Source organism: Grampus griseus (genome assembly GCF_964374135.1).
Source record: "Grampus griseus genome assembly, chromosome: 1".
Classification (NCBI taxonomy): domain Eukaryota; kingdom Metazoa; phylum Chordata; class Mammalia; order Artiodactyla; family Delphinidae; genus Grampus; species Grampus griseus.
This window is the reverse complement of record NC_139017.1, coordinates 138,687,146-138,711,901: the sequence shown is the minus strand read 5'-3', so window position 1 is coordinate 138,711,901 and position 24,756 is coordinate 138,687,146. Positions and strand designations below refer to the sequence as shown.

The 24,756-nt window shown below is 55.6% G+C and overlaps 1 protein-coding gene across 3 annotated transcripts in view; it reads right to left on the bottom strand.

Moving 5' to 3' along the window:
• GLIS1 (GLIS family zinc finger 1) overlaps positions 1-24,756 on the bottom strand; it is a gene marked incomplete at its 5' end in the record, with an annotated part of 226,577 nt that overhangs the window by 15,916 nt on the left and 185,905 nt on the right. For all 3 annotated transcript variants that reach the window (XM_082673936.1, XM_082673934.1, XM_082673935.1), the window contains 2 exons: positions 1,644-1,754; positions 6,608-6,769. In XM_082673936.1, coding sequence (XP_082530062.1) covers positions 1,644-1,754; positions 6,608-6,769 — 273 coding nt within the window. The remainder of the gene's footprint in view (positions 1-1,643; positions 1,755-6,607; positions 6,770-24,756) is intronic.

Genomic DNA, 24,756 nt, shown 5'->3' with positions numbered 1-24,756 from the left:
ATGCTCCTTCTGCCAGTCCCCCCACTGCCCAGCCAAGCAGTCGCCAAAGCCAATCCCCTCCCACCTTGCCCCAGGTCAGCCCCCACTGTCTCCCCTGCTCCTCAGCAGTGGCCTCCCTGCCTTGAATGTCCCTCCAACCACCTCGACCCATTCATTCTCCACTAGGCCCCAGAGCCATCTTTCAGGGTGACGTGTCCTTTTTCTGCTTATAACCCCTCAATGGTACCCCCTGTCCTCAGGACAGCCCAGACTCCTCTGCAGGGCTCTGGGCTGTCCTGCCCCCCCCACCCGCCTCCCCTTCGTGTGGCTTGCTGCTCAGCTCCGAGACAGGTAGGGGGCCCACTGGTCCTCGCATAGTGATTTAAGCTTCAGTTCCTCTTTTGCGTACCGTCTTCAACGGCCCAACGCTTACTCCTTCTTCAAGACTTAATGACAACACCCACCGACTTCTGTTCTGAACTTTTACTTTGGCCAAGTACTGTTCAAAACCCTTGACATAGATTTACTCATTTAATCCTTTAAAGGACATGACATGACATGACAACCCTTTAAAGCAAGTCCTCTTTGCCCCATCTGACAGCTGAGGATATGAGGGACAAAGGCACTAAGACACGTTCCCAAGGCCACGGGGCTAGTTAGCGGTGAGCCCGCAGGCTGGCCAGAGCACACACCACTGCCCCCACCCCCGGCCCCATGTCACTTCTTCCACGACCCTCCCATTCCCACCCTGACGGGCCAGAGCCCCTTCTCTGTGCCCTGACTGTTCTCTGCACACGTCTACTGCAGTCTTTGTCATATCTCTTTATGCCTGTCTCTCACTGCCAGGTCCCCACTGAAGGTGGGGACCATGGTTTTGTATTTTTGCATCCTTGACGCTTAACATCAAATATTTATAAACAAGCCATGGCCAGTGGGCAGATGGATGAGAGAGGAGCTGGTGGACAGTCTGTGGGTGGATAAATGTCCGCTGGCTGAGGGTGAGGAAGTACAGATCTTCCTCAGCTTATAATGGGACCACGTCCCCAATAACCCATTGTAAGTTGAAAATATCACAAGTCAAAAATGCATTTAATACACCTAACCTACCAAACACCATAGCTTAGCCTCACCTACCTTAAGTGTGCTCAGAACAATTACACGAACACAAAGCCTATCTTATAATAAAGTGTTGAATAGCTCATGTAACATATTGGATACTGTCCTGAAAGTGAAAAACAGAACGGAGGTCTGGGAACAGAATGGCTGTTAGCATATCAGCTGTTCACCCTCGTGATTGTGCAGCTGACTGGGAGCTGTGGCCACTGCCGCTGCCCAGCATCATGAGAGAGGATCTACTGCACGTCGCAGGCCTGGAAAACGATCAAAATTCAAAGTATGCTTTTACTGAATTTGTAAAAATACCATCGTAAAGTTGAACAACTGTAAGTTGAACCATCATAAGTCAAACCATCGTAAGTCAGGGACTGTCCGGACACTTGGGCTGGTGGGAGGCAGATGGAGGGCAAGGGACAGTGGCACCCTTGGATGTGGAAGGCTGAATGCACGCAAGCAGTGTGGCTTGTACCTGCCTTGATGCTGGACGGGCGGCCGGGAGGCCGGGTGGGGGCATCTGCAGAGACGGGCCTGGAACGGAGCCCTCTTACCTTCTTACGCACCTGCTGCTCTTTGGCTGAATGGGCCTTCACGTGCTTGCGGAGGGAGCTGGGGTCTGTGTAGCGCTTGGAGCAGCCAGGGATCTGGCAGGCGTATGGCTTCTGTAACATCAGAGGGCAGAGGTGGGGTGAGTGAGGGTCCACCTGCCAGGCCCGAGGTACCGCTGCATGGCCTGCAGTGGGGGGGGACGACTGGGCAAGGGGCGGCTGCAGGCTCACACCCTGTCCCTCCCTCCGTGTCCTGGGCCAGGAGGGGTCTGACTCAGCCAGGCCTGCCGATGGGTGCGGGGAAGGTGCCTGGCCTGGCAGTGAAGGAGGGGGTTTGTGTCTCCATTCTACCCTCATGCCGGGACCTCGGGTAAGTCGCCTCCCCTCTCTGAGTCTCACTTTTCTCCTCTGCATAAATGGGGCCAACTGAGTCCTAAGGATTCTTTCTTTCAGCTCCAATACTAGTTTGGAGAAAATATACCCTTTGGGGCTCATGGCTGCAGAGAAGCAGCAAGTGGAGAATGAGTAAAGTGAGGTTGTTGCCTTGGAGGAGGGGGAGGGGCGTGGGGAGAGGGGGAGAGGGGGAGAGGGGGAGAGGGCGACAGCGCAGGGCAAGGCGGGCGCAAACATGGAGCCAACCTGCACAGTGGCAGGGCCCGGGCTGGGAGCAACTGACCAAAACTTGCCATGGGTCCAGAATCACAGGTCCTTGACCCAACAGTCACAGGAGACCAGAGGGAACTGGATCTCAGACACAGCCCTGGGAGGCTGTGCCTTCATCTGTGCCCTTTGCGTCCCTTCCCCTCAGAGCCCCATCCCTCCTCTAGAACGAATGCATGCCCACCGCCTCCCCTGGTTCCTGTCCAGACCCCACCCTGCTCTCTGTGCCTCCAACCTCCCCTCACACTCACAGCCAGAGGGCCTTTCTCACAGGCCTGGCCACGCTCTCACCTTCTAACCCCCTTGGCTCCCTGGTGCCCTTGGATACAGCCCACGTCCGGGCACGGAAGGCCCTTTGTGACTTGGGCCTGCTTGAGTCCTCACCCCTCCCCCTGCCCCTGCACACCCACCGCCCAGCCCGCGTCACCTCCTCTCCAGCCTTTCCTCGAGTCTTCTTCCCACTGCCACCTCCCGAGCTTCCACGGGCAGTGCTGTCCACCTGCACTGCTGGGTCTGTTCAGTGGTGAGATTTCCTCAGGGGAGGCTCCCTTCTGATTCATCTCAGGCCTCAGGGTCTGACCCAGGGCAGGGACCCTGTGGATCTAACTGAATTCTGAGCTCTCTGTAGCGGCCTCCACAAGACCTTGCTTGCAGACTCCAGCTGCTACTTGAAGTCCCTAAGATGCCCTTTTTGAACACATCTAGTGGTTCCGATTTCTCGGGGCCTTCTGGCCTCCAGCGACTGCAGGGGATGTCATGGGGAGGGGACGTTTGGAGGTGATGCCTATGTCCCCGTCAGACACGCCCACTGGAACTGCCCCCCCGAACCTCAAGGCGAGTCAGCCCTGCTGGACCTCGTGGGGAGGGGGAAGCAGAAAGAGACGGCCATACCTTGGTGCTGCCACGGAGAGTTGCCAGGTTAAAGAAACGGAGGAGAGCAAAAAGAGAGAGACAGAGCAGTGAGAGGCTTGCCTTGCTGAAAGGAAGGTATGGGCGGGAGGGTGGAAGGCAGGCCTCAGACCTGTCCCCACACAACCACACAGAGACACAGACACAGACCCACACGCTACAGGGTCCCTCTCACACAGGCCTGCTCCCTGCCCCAACATATGCACGCGTGCGTGCATGTGCGCACACACACACACACACACTTTCTCTCATGGGCCCTACCCTGCCCTGCCCCAGGCCCGGTCCCCTGGGGACGCTGATACAAATCCACACGCTTTTGTCAAAAAGCAAACAAACAGAGCTCCGTGTGTGCAGGCACCCTCGCCTGGAAAGAGGGCACAAGGCCCATCTCTGTGTTTGTTTTTCCAGGGCCTGACGTGTGTAGAACATTCCTCTGGCCCAGCTCCCTCATGAGCCCTCAGGAAACCCTGTGGCTGTCCCAAGCAGAAGCCAAGCCCCGGGCCTGGAGTCACCACACCGGCTCCAAAGCCTCGTTAACAGCAGGACGCTCACGGCCATGCTGTGAGCGTGGAGCACCTCACAGAGCCCTCCTGATCTGTGCTCAAGACAGCTCCTCACCTACTGAGCCCCAGAGTGCAGGCCTGTGCTCGGGGCTGGCCACCCACGATCTCCTTTCAGTCTCACACCCGCCCCGTGAGAAGCATCCGCACTTTGCCGATGAGGATATCGAGGCTGATGCTTTGCCCAAGATCTCACAGTGAGTGGAGTGCCCATGACACTCCGCTAGGGTGCCCCCTCTCTTCTGCAGCCCTGAAGGGTCCAGGGAAGTGGGCAAAGGAGAGATTATCACCCCCTTCTTCCCTATAAGGAAATGGAGGCCAGGGCAGGATGGTCTGTGGCAGTCGGGACATGAACCCCACATGGAGTGCCTGGGACATGGCAGGATGTAGTCAGCATTCAGTCAGTGAGTCATAGGTCAAGAAAGGAGGGACTCAAGTTTGCTGTGCAGATCCTGTGTCTGGGCTCCACATTTGTCACCTCAGTTGATCCCCTATCCCTCTCATGTGAGGTAGATGTTTGAGGAAACTGAGGCCAGAGAGGATGGGTGGCGGTCCTGGGACCTCTGGGACCAGGTGGAGGGCCAGGGTTAGAACCCAGGCTGGTTCTCTCCAGTCTGTCCCACTGCTTTCCTGCACACGGAGAGAATCCCATGTTCTCTGGTGCCAGAGGGGAGCTGGGGACACGACTGGGTCCTCTCTGGAAAACAAGGCCCAGCCTACATGGGGCTGACCCAATGGGCCTGAGCCTCGGGCGCTGGGAAAGCAAACTAGCCACGGGGGGGTCCGCCTACATGTCTCCGTGGGGCTGGAGTACGGGGGGGCTGCGCTTGGTGGCTGCACCTCCCGGGCCTGACCAGGACCTTCTGAGGAGATGCAGGCCTGAGACAACCCTGTGGGCTCATTCTGGGCCTGACCCGACCCAGCCCTTGGAGCTCTGTTCACACACCAAGTTGGGGCCAGAGGCATGTTGCTTTGGGGCTGGGTCCAGGAAGTGCAGTAAGGGGAAGGGAGGAAGGGGGTGAGTCAGGGTAGGTGACCCCGAGATGCTGGAGGGACGTCGCCCGGGGGGAGCGGGGTACAGAGAGGCCTGGTGCTGTTGAGGCTGCCTTGTGGCCTCTGGGAGATGTAACCAGGGTACTGGGGCACAAGCCATGCCTCTCAGGGTTGGGACAGGTGCCAAGGGCCCCAAGGGCTGGGCATGTGAGAAGGTAACAGAGACAGAGGGATTTGGGAAGAAGATACCTCTTCACTTCATGTCCCCAATCCCCGTGACAGTGAGCCTGAGAGGGGCGGGGTGGGGACAGCGGTCGGGCTCAGGTTGGCGGGAGGGCTCTCCCTTCCCACCCTCTCCCCTCGGCTCTTCTCCCCTTTTCCAGCAAGGGGCAGCAGACTTGGGGTCAGGCAGACTGGGTGGCATCCCAGCTCCGCCACTTACCAGCTGTGTCACAGTCAATGACTTCATCTCTGACTTTCAGTTTCTTTGTTTGCAAGATGGGGATAGGCCCCTACACCTTGTGGTCTGTCACTAGGATTAAACTGAGGGACAGTGTGTGTGATATTAGGGGACAGGGGAGATGTGTAGAACATTCTGCCCGGGGCCTGGGCCTGGCCCCAAAACCTGACTTCCTGCTATTTTCTGCTACCCACTTCCCCCATCTTTTCTGGGTCTTGGTTTTCCCAGCTATAAAACCCCAGAGGGCCTCTAGCTCTGACCTCTATTGTTATGTGGCTTCCAACTTACCCTGGAGGGGTCAGTCGCCCTCCTGGGCCTCTGTTTCTTCATCTGTATGTCTGTATACTGGATGGGCTGGGCTGGACGGCCACTCAGGTCTCCCAGTCCCCGACCAGCAGAGTTCCCCAAACATTTGCACAAAATGCAGAGACACAGGCCAGTGGCCCAGACGTGGAATCTGGCTACGGACCCGTCTCCTGCTGCACATGCGGGCTGGGGGTCTCCCAGGCTGGGTGCATCCCATCACATAGGCCCTATGAGACTGGGGTGAGGCCCAGTTCTGAGTCAGCTCTGCCACCTTCCAGCTGAGTAGTGAAGTGGCCAGAGCCCTGCTTCCCTCATCGGTCAAATGGGCTAGTGACCCCCCGACTGGCAGGGTCATTGTGAGATCGTGGGAGACGATGTTCTAGGAAGGGCTCTGCTAACCGCTGAGGTCTGTATGCACAGGAGAGAATGCTTGGACCAATGCCATGATGGAGATGCAGCTTATCACACTGGCACAAACAAGGGAAAGGAGGTGGACACACGGGCACCTGGGGCCCAGGCCACTATTCCAGGGGCCTGGAGTCTTAGGCCCTGCTCACCTCAACTCCTCACCCACCGTGCCCGGGAGATACAGAATGGCCCTGGAGAGCCTCTGGCCTGTCTCCATGGAGGGAGTGGGTGGGAAGAGCAGGGAGGACCTGCTCTGGGGGTGACTGACAGGCCTGGGGATAGGATGCAGGATGGGAGCCCACCCTCTCAGTGGGGCCCACACTAGTGCCTGGGCCGGTACCCTTCGGCTAAAGCAGTGGTTCTCAACTAGGGGTGAGTTTAATTCCTCCTCCCCAGGATTTTTGGCAACGTTGAAGGACATTTTTGGTTGTCATAACTGGGAAGTAGGAAATCGCTCCTGTCTAATGGATAGAGGCCAGGGATACTGCTAAACATCCTATACTGAGAGTACTTCCCTCTCCCCACAAAGAATCGTCCCGCTCAAAATGTCAACAGGGCTCAAGGATGCAGGCAGGGTTTCTGCCTGGAGCCGCCTGCTGCCCTGCGTTAGGCAAGTGGGGGCAGAGTGCGCGTCCTCCAACCCCACCCTCGGCCTCTGCCCTCAGGCCTACCGTGTCAAGGTGGGTGCGCTGGTGCTTGGCGCGGTCGCTGGAGTTGCTGAAGGCCTTCTGACAGCCCGGGTGCTGGCACAGGTATGGCTTCTCGCCCGTGTGGCTCCGCAGGTGGATCTTGAGGTTCTCCAGCCTCGAGAAGGCCTTGCTGCAGCCCTCAAACTGCAGGAAAGGCTGGTGAGGGGTGCTCTGCAGCCCCCGGAAGGCCCACTGCCCAGCCTGGAAGTGGGCCCCAGCATCCTCTCCCCCCCAACCCCCTGACCCTGCCCGAGGCCTCCAGCTGCCCCAGTTCAGCTTCCCATGAAGTGCTCAGGACCCAAACTCTATCTGGGAAGCCCTGGTAGGTCCAGAAAAAAATACACCCCTGATTTACAAGTGGCCACTAGGGCTTGAGAAAAAAGTGGTCTTTCCAACTCTGGATCTCGACAGGTTTGCCCTCCATCGGCATCTGGAAGTGATGTGCTGCTCTAATGGCAGCACTGCCCTGAATGGACAGGATGTAGGTATACATCTATTGCAGACAGCCCTGGATTTGGAACCCAAGGCCTGGCTATGAGTCGGGCTCTGTCCCAGTGAGGCTTTGGGCACTGCCCTTGACCTCCCCGTGCCTTATTTCCTTGCCTACAAACTTAAGACTGTGTGGCCACCACTCAGGGCTGATATGAAGGTCCCAAGGGGTAGGACGCTGACTGTCAAAGGGCTTTGCCCGCCTGGAACACAGCATCAATGCTGATCGCTGTCAGAACAATGACATTTGTAACCGCAGCGTCTCTGATTTATCATTTGGCTGTTTAACATCCATCAAGTATGCACTAGGCCCCATGCCAGGCAGTGGGCATTCAGTAGGTACAGCACAGACGTGTGATGCCCCTGGTCAGGGTGGAGATGAGCAGAGAGCAACAAATACAGTGCTGATCCCAGCAGCCTCGGCCCAGCTCCCATCTCTTTCCCCAGAATCCTCTAACTTCCAACTCCTCCCTCCCTACTCTCTACACAGCTACCCCAGGAGCCTCTGGTGTAGGAAAGGGACCCTGTTGCTTCCGCCTGAAGTCCTGCGGGCCTGGCATTCAAACACTCAGCCCGCCACACGTTCCAGCCCCTCTTGACTCCCCACCAGAGGCTTGAAACAGCAGGGGTCCTCCAGGCAATCTCAAGCCTTTGTACTAGAAATGCACTCAGCAAAGAATGTCCTATCTCGTAACAGTGCGTCCAACCCCCTTCAGCCTTCAAAATCCTTCCAACACTGCCCGCCGAGCACGCCCTAGTCCTGGTGTGACTGGCCGCCATTCCCGCGGCGCTCGCTGTGGGCAGGAGGAGGAGCTACACTGGCTCCATCCATCCAGCTGTGGCGCTGGCTGTTTAACCACATGACAACCGGGAAGTGTGCGGCCTCAGTGTCCCCACCTCAGAGACAGAGGCTTCCAGGGGCGATCACAGTGTTGGGACAAGATGCAGGCCACATCTGGGGCCAAAGCCCAGGTGGCTACTCTGTGCCTGCTGCCTTCCCACGGCAGTGGGGCAGGGGGAGGTGACCCTTGAGGAAGAAGAGATCAGAGGAGGCTGGGTCTCCTCTCATGAGCCATTGGTTCCAGCCCTCAGGCCAGGGCAGAGGTCAGAACAAGGACCCAGAGACAACGGTCTGGGGCGGGCTCTCCTGGAGCCTCTCCCTTGAAGACCCGGCCACAACTGTGGGCCGTGCTCTGCTGGGGCTGGTCCAAGGCAAGCTGTCCGCAGCTGGGTTTTAGAAGCTGTTCCGCTTCCTATTTCCAGATGTTATGCCTCTTCCGTGCATCAAAACCAGAAGGAAATCCTGTCTGGGGAATAAACAGGCCACAAGCCACGCCCCCCCTTGCTCTCCTGCAAGGCCGGTGCCACGTTCACCCACAGTGAGGTGGGGCAGCGGCTGAAGAGCAGGCTGCCTCTTGGCTCCCAACCGGTCCCTTCGTTCCTCTCTGGCCCGAGCCGGGAGGGTGGACATCTGAGGCGGAGGGGCAATAACCCCTCAGGTGCCGCGTGCCATTCCTGACTTTGGAGGGTCCATCCGACTCTGGAGATCCGTATATCATCTCCCCACCCGGTCTGTGCGCCTACCTGGCCAGCCGTCCGTCTCAGCACCGTTGCCCCCACCCCCATGCCTTTGTTCGGGCTGTGCCCCTCCTGGGACACCTTCCCTTCCAATTCGCTGACAATTCAATTCAGACACTTTTCACGATCTGCAGCTTGGTGTTCGCGGTCTTCCAGCGCGGCTGGACACCTCTCCCATCTGCATACACCCCACACGTTATGCTGTAGCCACACGGGAGTGATCAGACCCCTAACGTGTTGGGAACTTGAATGCCCCCAGGCCTGCTGGAGCTGTTCCCTTGGAATGGAACGCCTTTCCTTCCTTCACTCACTTGGCAGACATCTACTCATGGTGCCCAAGCACTACCTCCTTGGAGAAGCCTCTCCCAACCTCCTGCTCCTCCTTGGTCACACCCTGAGGTTTTCACTGCACATCCTTTGCCCTTTCTCCATGCCTCCAGGCTAAGGGTTTGGGAGTTCCTTGCGGGCAGAGCTAGCAGCTCACTTATGGGGCAAAGGGTGAGTTAGAAATGTGATCCAATGGTGGTTAAGAATAGGGGTTCTGGGGACTTCCCTGGTGGCACAGTGGTTAAGAATCCGCCTGCCAATGCAGTGGACACGGGTTCAATCCCTGGTCTGGGAAGATCCCACATGCCATGGAGCAACTAAGCCCATGCGCCACAACTACTGAGCCTGTGTGCCACAACTACTGAAGCCTGCGCGCCTAGAGCCTACGCTTCGCAACGAGAAGCCACCGCAATGAGAAGCCCGCGCACCGCAATGAAGAGTAGCCCCCGCTCGCCAAAACTAAAGAAAAGCCCGTGTGCAGCAACAAAGACCCAACACAGCCAAAAATAAATAAATTAATAATTTATAAAAAAAAAAAAAAAGAATAGGGGTTCTGGAGCCTAGGGGTGCACACGCCTCCCTCGTGTTCATCAAGGTACCCCACACCTGCGCATGTGCGCTGTGCCCATGCCATGCCTGTGTATATCGGCCCAGCTCGTCCTGCCCACCCCTACCCCACTGGAACTTAACAGAGCTGAGTCCCAGGCTGGGGTATAACAAGCAGCTGGCCAGAGCACCATGATGGGGGACCCAACCCTCAAGGTAGAACCAGAGGTAGCAGCAGGTGGGGTAGCAACTGCCCCATCAGGACAGGTCTGGGACGAGGATGTTACAGGTACACCTGGCAGAGCAACACCCGCAGCAGAGCCAGCATCCCAGGCATGCCAGGGCCTTGAGGGGAGATGGGCTCTGCCTGCAGCTGCTTGCCAAGGTCCCCGTGATCCTCCCCCTTTAACAACCCCAGAGATGGGCTAACAGAGGCAGAGAGAAGAGGACGGGAATGCTCGTGGGTTCAGCACCTGTGCGCTCACTCTGCTAGGCCTGGTAATGTCTCTAGCATGATCGACTATCCTCTCCACAGCCCTCGGGGCAAGTATCTCTCCCACTGTCAGGAGCTGAGGCTCGGGGGAATCCGCACAACAGTTACAGACATGGACCCTGGTGTGGGACGACCAGGGCTTGTGTCTTGGCTGCTCCACTTGTGAGTGATCCGAAGTGAGTCCCTTCAATTCTTTGAGGCTGTTTCCTCATCGTAAAACTGGGTGAGTTCTACCAACCTCAGAGGGTGGCTGCACAGTAAGTGCTTCCCTTGGTACCAGGTGCTTGCTCAATACCGTCATTGTAGCTACTACTTAGGATCACAGAGCAGATAAGTAGTGGAGTGGCATTCTGCCTGGGGTGGCAGCTCCTGGGCCTGCTGGCCCTCTGCGGAGTTGGAAGGGTGTGTGTGTATGCGTGTGTGTGTGATGTCCTGCTGGGCATGGCGGGCTCTCAAGTCCCCCCAAAGTCCTGTTTCTACTTCTCACTCCTTAACCCCTCACCTCACTCCCCATCTTCCTCCCCCAGCCTGACATCCAGACTAACCTCCTCAACACACCCTGGGCTCAGGCCTATCAAAGGGGTGTCAGCCTGCTCCTGGGGCCTGGAGCAGGCTGGGGACTGGGCAACAGTCTGGAGGGGCAGGTGCCCCAGCACCTCCTCTGATGGGGAGATATCTCAGTGCTGTCCTGGCTCCACCTCCAAGGAACAGGTGCCCTGGACAGGTCTGCTCCCCCACCAAGCCCCTCATCTGTACCCTGGGGAGCCAGGACCTGGCAGGGCTCACACAGTGGTGGAAGGGCCTGGTCTGGAATCCTAGAGCTGGGGCACCTGAGTTTCTCATGAGTCCTTCTCTGCTGCCTTACAGCGGTAGCTTCACCAGACAGCCCCCAAGACCCCTCGAGCTCTAATGCTTTATGAGTCCATTTTTAAATTGTAAATCTAACCAGGTCACCCCTGCTCAGGACCCTCCAGGGCTCGTTGTGCCTTCTGACATCCGGTCAACCCCCTTAGCCTGGCATTCAATGCCCTCCACGGTCTGGTGTGTCAGAGGCTGGGGTGAAGTGTTCAAACTTGGAAAGCAGATGGCTCTGTAATCTTGGCAAGTCAGTGCCCTCGCTGTGGCTCAGTTTCTTTCTCTGTAAAATGAAGATGCGAGGAAGCAGCTCACAGAGTTGTGGCAGTGGGGCAATGTGCATATCTGCATGTCACGCAGGACGTCAATGTTGTCACTATTATCGTGGTGGTGGTGGTGTCTTGCCCTGAGGGAGGACACCCCTGTGGGGCAGGTTTTACTGACCCCAGAAGTAAAGAACAGGAGGCTCTGGTTGATGTGTTTGCCATTGATTGGTGTGGCCCTAAAACTCTTTCTACGCCAAGCCCGTGGAGTACCCTTTGGCTTGAAGGGGCCCCATGCACTGACTGTGTGGGGTCTGGGGGGACAGCAGGGAGAGGTGCCCCACCACTGCTGTGTCATGGGGTACAGATGCTGCCAGAATGGAAACATGGGTCTTATTGGAACAGAAATGGAGTCAACGGGCACATCCGGGCTTTGGGTCTCCGTTTGCTTGAGGCGGGTGGAGGATGGGCCTTAAGGCAATGCTACGGTGACCCAAGGGTGTAATGATGCTTCCGCAGGGTCTGCACCCCACCGGGTACATGCTAGGGTGGGGCCTTCCTGACATTCCTCCCCCAACACTCCAGTCTCCTGAGGTTCTAGGGCAGATTTTGCCCTGTTGTCCATGTCCAGGTGTATAACCTGCAGAGCACACCCCTGCTCCCACTGCAAGGGGGCAAGGAGGTGTAATTGCCCCCACTGTGCCAGAGGGCACCAAGCCTGGGCTCGGCTGCAGTCAGAACTGCCGTCTCCTCTAGAAAGAAGTGACCTCCCATTTCTACTTCTAGATCTCCTTCTCTTCCTCCCCTTCATTCTGGCTCAGCAGATGCTCAGCTGTTTCCAGAATATACACCACCCCTCCAAGTCTGCCTATGATCTCCGCTCTGTTTGTCCACAGAAACTGCCCTGTGCAACCATTCACATGGCCCAGCCAACGGTGCAACACAGGGCTATTCACTTGGGGAACTCTGGTGCCACTTCTGCTGGTTGGACTCCCTGGCCACTGACCTCCCACCTTCCACCTGGATGCTTGAGCCAGAAACCTGTTCCCTCCTCCCTGGCCCCTGCATCCAACCATCTGCTAAGCCAGGGAAATGCCACCTCTTAAACATCTTTCACATCCACCCACTACTCTGGTCCACACCCCAGCACTGCTCACCCAGGTGACTGTACCAGCCATCCTGCCTCCACTCTCCCTTCCCAATTCATTCCCACATGATATCCAGTATCTAGAACAAAGACGGAAGCCTATAGGTGTGTCCGAGCCCCCTTTCCCCGCCACCCCCGCTCACACCCTGCATGGCTCCCCAGTGCCTGGGCAAGTACAAACCCTCACCCCAGCATTCTGGCTGGTGCGACCTGGCCCTGGTAACAGCTTGGTGATGTCTGCCCCCTCCACCCCCACGCCCCCCACCACTGTGTTTCAGCATCAAATTGGCCTGGGTTCAAATCCACTCTTCCGAACTGGATGACCTGGGCAAGTTCATTTCACTTGTCAGAGCTCAGGTGCCTTATCTGTAAATGGGGGCATCCACTTGGGCACACCTGGGCACATGGTGGGTGGGTGTTCTCTGTGATCCACAGGGTATATGCAGCATCCTGTGGCCAGAGCCCTGATGCCAACTGTGTGCACCCAGAGGATTACCCAGGCACCTCTTATTCGGGATGAATTTGCAACACACCAGTTCACATAACCAAACACAACAGATCTATCTGGCCAGAAGCAAAGGCTCACATGCCATGGGCAACAGAGACGGTCGCTACTGTGGGTAAGGCATACCCGGAGAGGGGAGAAGGAAGAGAAGAGCTATCTGACAGTCTAGAAAAATGTTAAGAGTGAGTGCTGGGTTTTTCTTATTTACTTAGAAGGCATAAACATTAAAATACGTACTAAGATGAAACTGGGGTGAATTCAGAATGACCTTAGTGACTGGGTGACACCCTCTCAGTCACCTATCAGGAGCCGGGAGCCATGTGTGTTTTGTGTGGTACTTCATTTAATTGTGACAACATGCTCTTCTGGTGAGGCTCCTTTCTAGTGCCACGCTGCAGATGAGGAAACTGAGGCTCAGAAAAGTGACATCACTGGCCCTAAGTGATGTCACACAGCCAGTAAGTGGCAGAGCTGGGGCTGGATCTCAGGTCTGGCTGATGTGCAATCTGTATATATGTGTCCCTAAGTGCTCTGGCTACCGCCTCAGGGACCCCTACAGAAAGCACCCAAAACAGGCTGGTACTCGGGAACTATGACCATGATTTCCAACTGGGCTCACATCCTGGGTTCCTTTCCCAGGCAAAATCAGGCCCAGCCCTGGATGCAGAGCTGATGCTGGGCAAAGGGGACACCCTCCTTCCTCCCGGGGCCTCCGAGAGGAGATGCCACCACACAAAAAGGAAAGCCGCGGCAACACAGCAGAGAACAGCGAGCCCGGCTGAGGCACTGAGTCTTGAAAGGCCCAGTTCCCACATGTGGGGCGTGTTACTAAAGAAGATTCAAATAACGGGGGAAAATACCCCTGGAACCATGAAGCCCTAGACCATCTGGAGTTTTATAGTAACAGGCAGGGGAAAATCAGAACCTAATTGAAAAAAGTCCACTGCAATCCATTACCGCTGCATGCAGCTCACAGAACCAAGGGCAGGAGATGAAAGCCTGAGAGGAGCCGTCCCGGGAGCTGGGGAGGCGGCACCCTCTTCCCTTCCAGACCAAGTCCAAGGACCCTTCAGACTCTGGCTGGGGGAAGGAGAGGGCACTGGGTCTGGCATCAGAATCTGCAGGGCTGGGCTCACCCCACTCAGCGAGCTGCCGTCTCTGAGCCTTTCTCGCACCTGTGAAAGGGCAGAGCGAGTTCATTCAGGGCAGCCCCGGCACGGAGCCAGCTGGTGCCGGGCACGCCTGTTCTCTCCCTCTGGGCCTTGGGGGATGATCAAGGGCCGTGTGTCACATGTGAGGTGTGGGACATTGTGCCACAGGCCGAAGGCCACGAGGTCTCGCAGACAGAAGTTTGTGCCGGGGACTCACCACCGACCGCCACGAGCTTGGGCAGGTCATGTCTCACCTCTGCCCTCATTTTTCTCCTCTCTAAAATGGGCCACCACAAACGGCTGCTAGAAGTAAATAAAAGGACATGCCCAGCACGGGACCTGGCACACAGCGGTCCCTGAGGAATGTCAAGTTTCCTCCCTGTGGCTGACATGGGCCAAGGAGGAGGGAGGCCCTTTTCTCATGCTCTGGCTAAGGATCTGGACACAAAGGGCAAGGAGGAGGTTTGGGGGAACGGGGCACACGGGTGGGGGCAGGAGAGGAAATGCCTCCAGTTTTGGCCTTTGCCAATGACTTGCTTCTAAACAAACACATTTCTGGTTTAAGGGTAAAATATATTGGGTTTCAACAGTCTGGCAGGCCATTCAGGGATCAACTTTTCACCTACTTTACAACAGTGATTTGGATGGGAGAGCTGCACGGTGCCAGAACCTTCTCCAAGATGCCAAATAATTCTGTTTGGCCAGCTCGAAAGGCCAGCCAGCCGGGAGCTGCGGTCCACGCCTCACCCCGCTCCCCGGGAGAGGGATGCTGCTCTGCAGTTACTGTCCTCTGAACCTCATGGGTTTTCCACGAGGCTCTTCTCAGGGCCTTGTGCTGCGAGGGTCCTCAGAGGTAGGTGGAGGCAATAAGGGGAGGGACGAAAGTGGAGAGTCCTGGGAGGTGAGGCTGGATGGCACTGGCCTGGACTGTGCCCTGTGAAGGCTGTGAGGGTCTGGTCCAGCCTTGGGTACCTAGTGCCATCTGAGTGAATGAATAGACGGGCAGATGGGGGCAGGAGGGAGACCGTGACTGTAACAGCAGCTATCACATTTACTAGGTGGGGGACTGGGCCAAACTCTCCCTAAACACGTCTCCTTAGTCCCATTAACCAGCACGACAGGTCCCCTTGTTACAGAGGTGGAAACTGAGGCCCAGGGAGTTTATGTGAGAGAGACCCCGAGCTCATGAGGGATGGAGCCTGGGTTTGCCTCCCGTGCCCTTCTGTGCCTGGGCCCACTCTTGTCCTAGGCAGCCAGGACCGAGGGGCGCCATGAGATCCAAGGCGAGCATCTCTCAGCTCTCTAGGCCTTCATGACCACCTAGAGAAGCTGGAGGCACACAAAAGGCAGAGAGAGACTGGGCTGGGGGGCCACAGCCTCCTTTCCAGAGCCGGTCAGACCGGGCCTGCCCTTGGGAGGAGATTTCTCAAGCTAGCAAGGTGCGGGCTGGAGATTCCCCATCTCTTCCTCACCAGGACTGCGCTGGAGGCTCTGGGCTGGGCCCTTTTCCAGCAGAAAGTCCCTCTCTGGGCAAGAAACAGGTTCCTGTTCCCAGCCAGAGAGAGCCAAGAGGGCTAGGCCACCTTTCCAGGGTATGCAGAGCTCCCCAGAGTAGGAGGTGCACGGGGAGGTTGAGTCTGCTCACCCAGTAGACAGGTGGGATCCAGGGGGCTCCCCGTGCTGACACATGGCTTGAGGTATGGAGAGAGGCTCGGCTAGGGGCCAGGGCTCAGAGGCTGCGCAGAATGGCTGACACACGCACACACACATAGCAAGCCACCAGCCGCAGACCCAGAAATGCAGACACGCACACACTGACACCTCTTCTGCCAACCAAGCCACACATCAAAGACACAGAACCCCAGGACACCAACACACAGTGCATGTGCACACACACACATACACACACACACATCATGACTCATGCCACACACACACACACACACACACACACACACACACACACACACACACACACTCATACACATACCCAAGGACACCCAAGCCCAGACCCCACCACAGGCACAAACATACAAACTCCGCAGACTCTAGATGCACTGACACACAACCCCACGTACAGCACAGCAGAAACTGGCTCACATATCAGAACACAGATGGCCTCATGGTGCTCTGTGTGTGCACAGGGAGAGACACCCAGAGACAAAGTCCAGCAAAGGCTTCCTCCAAGAGGCCAGTGGATAAAGACAAGTCCTCACACCAACATCTCCACACCCAACACAGCCAGACCCATGGACAGTCACGCTCCCACACGCCTCTCCATGGCTCCAGGCTGCCCAGGAGAGGAGGCTGCAGGTGGGAAGAGCCAGCTGAGCCCACTGTACCTCCTGATTTTCCCACAGCAGCTGGACAGGCTTGGCTTTGGGGAGGGAACATGTGGCCATAGAGAACTCAAAGGCAGGGCCGCAGGCCACCCTTTGGTCCCACTGACCTCTAGCCCAGTGCCCACTCCCCCTTCCTAAGCTCCAGCCGCAGGCCTTTGACCATGCAGTGTCCTCCGCCTGTCCGGTCCTCCCTGTCCTTCTGGTCTTGGCTCAAGCCTCAGCCCTCCCCTCCTCCTGTGCCAGGCCTTCCCTAATCGCCCCTGTTCCCACCCTGCCCTGAGCGCCCGGACACCACCCTGATGCACTGAGGCCAGGACGGCCTGTCTCTCACTGTTCGTCCTCTCTGCAGATGCCGCATAGCCCCTGGGCCTTGACAGATGCTGCCCGGCCTCTAGAGCTCACCCCCAAGAGGGGAGGCAGGCACAGGTGGGAAAGCGACATGGCAGCCCATTCCATCTCCACAGCCAACTGAGAAGCAGAAGCACCTGGCCCATTTGCTGAGGCGACACCTGTCCAGGTGCGACAACATCTGATCCTAAGAGCTGGGGGTAAGGCAGGTGAGCGCTGCTCCAGGAGGAGGAGGGGAGGGACTGTAATGAATGAAAGGGTTCTCTCCAGCCTCAACCCTCCCCCAAATAAGGGTGCGCCCACAGCCTGGGTCTCAGGTCCAATTCCTCCTCTTCCTGGCCGCTGTGAACCTCAGTGTGCTCCCTGCAAAGGGGATGACACTCCTGGCCTCAGGGGCCTATTATGGACAGCAGAGTGTGGCCTTGGTACTGGGCACAGGGCAGGTGCTCAGTCCTCCTTTCGGCTCCTCTCCTGAATTCCAAGAAGAAACAACAGAGGATGGGTCCATGGTGTGAAAAACATGAGGGTCTGAAGACCTGATTCCAGCCCTGGCTCTGTCACAGGTTACTGTGTGAACTTAAACCAGTCACCTGCTTTCCTTGAGCTTAATTACCCACCGCCTGCCGAGGACTGGCGAGTGCACAGGTGGCAGCTGCATGAATTAAGCCCTGTACAACGCGCAGCACCCTGGGGCTGCCCGGGGAGAAAGGAGATCCAAGACATTCCACCCATCACCTGAAATAAAACCTCATGTCGGGTCAGTGCGAATCATGACAAATGTACACGTGTAAAATTCCCTTCTGAGGTCACGGGTGGGAGCAACCTGCCCCATGTGCACCTGGGGCTCAGTTCCCACCAGGAATGTCCCGTGAGGCTCTGGGCCCCTTGGGAGGGGGGAGGGGCATGGCTGGGCCAGACTGCTGGTGTGTGTAGCTCTGGGGTAGCAGGGGCCTGTGGAGGTCGTAGTGAGGGTGTGGGGAGCCACAGAGGGCTGTGCTCAGTCTGGGGGAGCCCTACTGGAGAGGAAATCAGTGACCCATTCCCAGGTGCTCAGGAACAGAGCCGGGTGACTGCATGTTCACCAGTGCTGCTTGGAGGGTGCAAGATGGTTCGTAAGTTACCTTCGGGGATATCCAATGGCTCTAAATTGGGTTGGATCCGACACCTGGGGCCCAGTGGGATAAACAGGCCAAGCTGCCCTGCCTCAGCATTGCCACCACTCTCCCACCTGCCACAGATCCTCTGGGAGGCCCTGTGATGGCAACTTAGGGCCACACATTGAAGAGAGTCACGTGGCTCCACAATGCTCGCTGCTGCCACTGACTGAACCCAGTGCCTGGACTCACTATTAATGGTGGATGGAAGGAACGATGACAGCCCAGCTTTCAATCGAGCTAATGAAGGAAGGTCAATTGCCATTAGGAACCAAGTACACAAACCACAACAACAACAAAACAAATGAAATCCAACCTACGGAAGGACGAGAAGACAGGAAGAGACAGGGCAGAACTTTCCAGTGACCAAGTGCCTCAGTCTGCAGGACACCTCTCTTCCCTGGTCTAACCAGTATCACAGCAACCCCGCCAGAGGCAGGACTGGGGCTCACAGGCTCACTCCGGGGCTTCTCGAGCCACTGTTCATGCCTCCCAACTGGCCCACTGTGCAAGAGACATCCAGCTGTGGGCTGTGCACTTGGCTGGTTCAGCCACAGAGGACTCCCCTGGGCCAGGTGTCCTGGGAACGTCCCTTTCCCTGCTAGGCCTCAGTTCTCATCTGTCAAATGGGTATGTAGTAATAGCGTTGTGCCTCCACCCAAGTGCTTCTGGAGGAGATAAGTTGGCAGAAAGCAGAGCAGACAGGAGTGAACTCCTGGCTTTTGGGTTTCAAAATCTCAGGTCTCGGGGCCAAATGGAAAGAACTCTGGAGACAGAGATGAGTCACACACAGTAAATATTTCAAATGATTTTCTGCCCCAAGCCATCTGCGAGTGCCCAGCACAGGCCTGGCACACAGTGGGCTTGTGTGAGAATATCTGTTAATGAATGAAAAAAGAAAGCAACAAACATACGAACCTTGAGGGAAGTGTGGAGCAGGGCAGGGAGCCCCCCACATTAGTGGAGCCCAGGAGAAGCCTAGGCGGGAGGAAGAGCAAAGATTCCTGTGTTCCCACCCCTGGAAAATGTCTGGCTGGGAAGGGGACGCTGGAGGGAAAGCAAGACACGGGGAGACGGCAGGGCTCCCTCAAAGTGGGGAGGCTCAGAGCTCTGCCCTTTCACCCTAGGGCCAGGCTCTGGTGTGCTGATAGCACCCCCAGTTAGGCTTGTGGGACCTGAAGCAGGGCTGCTCCCAGGCAGGCAGGACTCTGGATCTCTCAGGAGGTCCCACACCCAGATGTTGAGTCCAAGCTGGCCCCAGGGCAGCCTTTCAGATGGATGGACAGGCTTGGCTTTGGGGAGGGAACATGTGGCCATAGAAGAGACCGCTGGGCTCTGGGCAAAGACGAGGTGGGGTGCAGGACGGCTCAGAAGATGCCAGCGTGAGAAATGACTCTGAGGACCCCTCGGTTCAGTGCAAGCCCCTCCCACCCACAGAACTGGCGCAGGGCTTTGTGAACTGCCTGAGATTTGCTACTCAGCTCCGGAGACTCAGAACAGGATGGGAGTTCAAGGAAGACTTTCAAGTTACACTCTCTCACACTCAAGTCTGTGGACTTCAGGTTCAGATCTGACATGAATAAAATAGAGACCATTGTCTGCCCTGTTACGAGGATGTGGAAAAGGCAGAAGGGAGGAGAACTGCTCCTGAGGTGTGCACCTCTGAGTCGGCCTGTGCAGCCCCCTTTCTGTGCACCGCCATCTGTGCTCTTTGGGGCACCCTGGACAGAAGGTGCTCTATCACCCTCTTTCCCAGAGAGCCTGTGCTCAGGGCGCCCAGGGGCTAAGAGCAGCAGCCGGACTGAACCCAAGGCTGTCTGATGCCAAAGCCCTGTCCCTGTTCTCACATCTCATTCAACAAAAAGCAGACGGGTCTGAAGATTTAGGAAACATTAGGCCACGGGCAAGAAATGACTAGAAACAAAGAAGTAAATGTTTCACGTCACCAGAAAATAACAATACTAGCGATAATAGCCACCACACTGTTTTTCAGATCCCCTGAGAGTGTTTATTTCCCTTAACACACAAATTCTCCAGATGTTCAGTCCAACACAGGTTGGAAAGCGCTAGAAAGGGTCTGGGGGAGGCATCCCACCCCTCACCTGCGCCTGGTGCCTCAGGGGTCTGAAAGGGAAGCGTGCCTTCTGCTGGGCCAGGCAAGCTGTCCGACTCTCGTGGGAACCTTCCGTCCCTCGAGCAAGGGAGAATCACCCTGTGGTCACCACACAAAAGAACGACCAAGTAAACTGAAAAAAATTACAACCATATGATAAAGCAGGAAGGGGTCCTTAAGGAGGAACACACTGCGAGGCACTTCTCTGAGAACCGAGAGGGTGGCAGGAGGGGCGTCCTGGGGAGCAGGGCCCCGCCCAGATGGCTGGCTGCACAGCCTGACTCAGGGGGACACCTGGAACTCATTAGCATTATGTCAGGAATAATGTAAAATTAAAACATTTAGCTTTGGATTCTAAAATTAAGGAGGACAAAAAGAGAAGGATGCCATTGTGCTGAGCCACTCAGCTATGACTTGGGCACCAATAATTTACAGAAAAAAAAAATCACTGCCTTACACTGGGGCCCAGCCGGGGCGCCCTGCTAGCGGGGGCTGAGGACAGAGAGAGGAGTCTCCAGCTCCGTCCTGGGGGAATCAAGTTGGGAGCCTGAGTGGGGCCCAGGTGAGGTCTTCCAACCACTCACTCCCTCTGGCAGTGCCAGTTATATGCCAATCCTGCCACTCTCCTCACTGTCTCCACCCTGGTCACTGCCCCCAAATCCACCATCTGTCCTACAGCCAAAGACTCCTAAATGGCAACCTGCCCCCAACATTGCTCAGACCCTTCGATGGCTGCCTACTGCATTCAGGATACAACCCCAGGCCCTCAGCCTGGCATTTCCAGCTTCCCACCATCTGCATCTGCAGGCCTTCCAGCGGTGCTTGGCTCCCAAGCTCCCTCCTCCCTCTCTAGTCTCCACTTAGATTGACTACTTGGGCTCTTGGAACTTTACACCTCTGTGCTGTTGCCTACGCTGTTCCCTCAGCCTGGAATTCCCTCAGACACCAGGGCTCAGTGCCAATGGTGGCTCCTCTGCAGAGGCTCTGGGCTCTGGGGGCAGGTCCTGGGCCAGACTCCTCTCTGGGTCCTCCTAGGCTCAGGGGTAATAGCAAGGTGGCTGGGCTGGGCTGCGCGGGGACCTGAGACTCACACAATGTCAGGACTGGCTGGCCCTCGGAGGCCTCTGTGTTATAGGTGGGGACACCACGACAGCCCAGAGAGGGCATGGCTGCCCCTGCCCCCAGCTTTAGACCCCTGGATTCTCAGGGCATGCTCATTCTGGGTTAAAGAGTGCTCTGAAGTCATCCAGGCTGAAGTTCAAATCCCAAATCCCTTCCACTCTATGAGGGGCACAAATCACCTAATCTCTCTGGGGTTCAACATCTTTGTTGGCATTGCAAGGATGGCAATGATGGTATAGTGTTACCCACTCCCAGGCTGTGGAGAATCGGCACCAGGCTCTGCTCTATCACCACGGGTCACCACCAGTGACCCCCTGTGAAGACAGAGAAACCGAGGTCCAAGGCTACAGAGGACAGGGAATCAATGACAGGATGGAGACGAAGGCTCCCGGCTCTGGAAAGGTAGTCTGGGCAGAGTTCACAAAGCCTGACTTGTCCAGTGGCACAAGAGAGCAGACAAGTCATTCATTCATTTCCTCACTCATTCATTCACTCAGCTAAGTGCACACAGCTAGGTGTCCAAAATACACTGCAGTGAAGAAAGCAAATTACCAAACAACATATCTAGTATGATTCCCTTCCTGTAAAGAGTATAATTATCATATACACAGAGAAGTCTGGGAAAATACTCCAAAATGTTAAACAGTGGTTATTTCTGAGTACTATAGTTAGAGGTAACTTTTCCTTTTTTCTTCATACTTTACTCTCTACTTTCTACCTCTTGATACATTATACTTTTGCTTTATACTTTATACTACTCTGTTTTGTTGAAGTTTAAAAAAAAATTCACAGTGGCCAGTGTGATACTTTCATAGATAGATCTAGGTTGCAGAAGAACTAGACTTCCTTCTTAATTCTGCATGTGGCTTTGGGTGAGTTGTCCTGCATAACACGACCTGGGGATGTTCCCACCCTCGATGTGGAGCCTGAAAGATCTGAGTCAGGTCTGGATCCGACACTTGCCCCTGTCCTATGTGATGTGGGCGAAGGACTTCCCTCTGATCTCAGTTTCCACACAAATACATGGCAACAACATGATGACCTCCAGAGGGGATCTGAGGATCAAGGAAGACATGGATGGTGACCCACTTTCATGGATGGTGACACAGCCCATGACGATGACAGCTGTGTGGCTGCATCAGGGAACCCAGGCCCACCCCATGGGATGCACTGAGGGACGCCTCCTCATAGAGTGACATCGCCAGGCTGTTTCCCACGTGGTGACCAGTGATGACTGAGGAGTCTCAGGAGACAGAGCGGCCAACTTAAGTAAACAGTGGACACAAACAAGCTCACTCCTAGGGCAGAGGACACACAGGCAGGTCCGAGCCACAAGACTACATGGGGGCGGGCAAGGCTGCATTTCACACCGCAGCAGCAGCCGTGAGCCACAGAGCGCCGTGGGGAGCAAATGCTCCTTCAACATCCTTCTCTGCAGCCTCAGCTGAATGTCTGGGGACACGTCTCTGAGCCAGCTGGATGGGCTGCGGGCTTTAGAGCAGGCAGAGCTGGGTTCAAGTCCCAGCCCCGCTGCTGACTGGCCCCTGCCCTTAGGCGTGGTACTTAGGCGCTCTGGTCCAGAGCTGTCTTCTGGAAAACAGTTAACACTCCTTCCTTGTAGGTTTATTGTAAGGGCCAAATGAGATAAGAGACTGCATGGGATCTACCATTTCTTACTCCTACAAGTGAATCAGTAATAATAAGTTTAATTTTTCAAATCATTAAATCAAATCATATAGAAAAAACCCCAAACACCCATCAAGTGATGAATAGATAAATAAAAATAGTATATCAATACAATTGAATATTATTTGGCCATAAAAAGAAGTAAAACGCTGATACATTCTACAATATGGGTAAACTTTGAAAACATTATGGCGAGTGAAAGAAGCCAGATACAAAACACCACATACTGTATGATTCCATCTACGTGAAATGCCAGAATAGGCAAATCCACAGAGACAGAAAGCAGATTGGTGGTTGCCAGAGGCTGGGTGGAGGGGAGAATGGGAGTGACTGCTAACAGGTACAGGGTTTCTTTTGGGGATGATGAAAATGTTCTGGAATTAAGATAGTAATAATGGTTTCACAACTTTGTGAATATACTCAAAGCACTGTATACTTTAGAAAGATGAATCTTGTGAGTTATATTTCAACAATACTTTAAAATATTAAAAAGAGAGAGGGAGATGGCAGGGCCTTCCACCTCTGGGCGTGGACAGGCCCCCGCCCCAGCACTACTGCATGCCAGGCATGGGTGTCATTCTCCATGCAGCCTGCACTGATGTACCTCTGCTCCCATCACTTGCTACTCAGGGTGCCCTTCTCCTGCCACTTCACCTGGCAAAATCCTGCTCATCCTCCAAGTTTCAGATCATATGCCACCTCTTCCAGGGAGCCTTCCTTGATTCCCCTATTGTTAGGGCAAGACTCCCCTGGGGTCCCACAGCCCTGACCTTCCCTCATCACAGACCCTAGGACTCAAGATCCTAACTGTCTGCCTCTGGGTCCCTTGCTTCCACCACCAGGGCTGTGACTCAGACATGGAATAGTGCTGGTCCCACCAGCTGGCCTCTCATCCAGGGCCCAGCAGTAGACTGTACTCACAGCAGGGGCTCAAGGGCATGTTTGCTTACTGAAACAATCGGCTCAATTGGGGTTAGCCACCCATGTCCCATCCCACCCTGGGTAAGGAGAAAAAGGCTCTTTTTAAAATCACAGGTCTGACTGGAACAGGTGTTAGAATAAGTCTGCCCGTTTTATACCGGGGAGACTGAAGCTGGGAAAGGAGAAGAGACTGGTTCAAGGCTGCCCAGCAAGTCAATGGTGACACCAAGACAGGGAGCCCAGACTCCAGGCTCCCAGCCCAGTGCTCCCTGACCTTTGGCCTCGGGGCACTCTCCTCCTCACACCCAGAAAAAAGGCAGCAGCTCCAGTTTCAACATGGGCTGAAGATGGTAACAACAGTGGGTCCTCATCTGTGGCCCCTCCCTCTCCTCCTGCATCTGCAGAGAACTAGCTCTTGACTCCTGGGTCCCGAGCTCTTCTCCACCTTTCACGCTCCTGCCTTTAATGGATGGAAGGTGTTGCTTATCTCTGTAAGGTCCCATTTCTCAGGCCCTAACCCAGGCAGTCCCGCCGACACAGGCAGCTCCCAGAACTTCACCACCAGCGAGCCCTCCAGTGGACCGCGCGGGCCCAGTCTAACGTAGTTGCTAACTGCGTGCAACACAATGGGTTTTCATTGACTTTTGAATGACTGTGCATTTTGGAACACAAGCTCGGTGAACCGGGCTCAGACTGGGTCTGGCAAATCCTATTTGTGGCCTCTCCCTTTGTGCGAGCCAAGCCGGGCTGCCGGGGATCACCAGAGAAGAATGACGGTAATTTCTCATTCGAAATATGTTTCATAAAGTCCATTTCCATTTTCCTCAAGGAGCCAGGAACAGCCCAAAGAGGTCCAACTTGAGAGTCTCTTTGTGTGGGATCCGCAGAGAGGACTTTTGTTTTCTTATAAATCTATGCTTATTGTGTTTTCCATGTTTCCTGCAACAAGCATATAAAAACTTTGACAAATATTTATTTTTAAAAACTCAAGGATAGAATCCTCCTGCTTCTCCGACTTCTCCCTGCTGGTCTGTCTCTCATTGCTCCCTTATACGGGGTTGGTTTCTGCTGAACACGGGCTGAATCTCTCC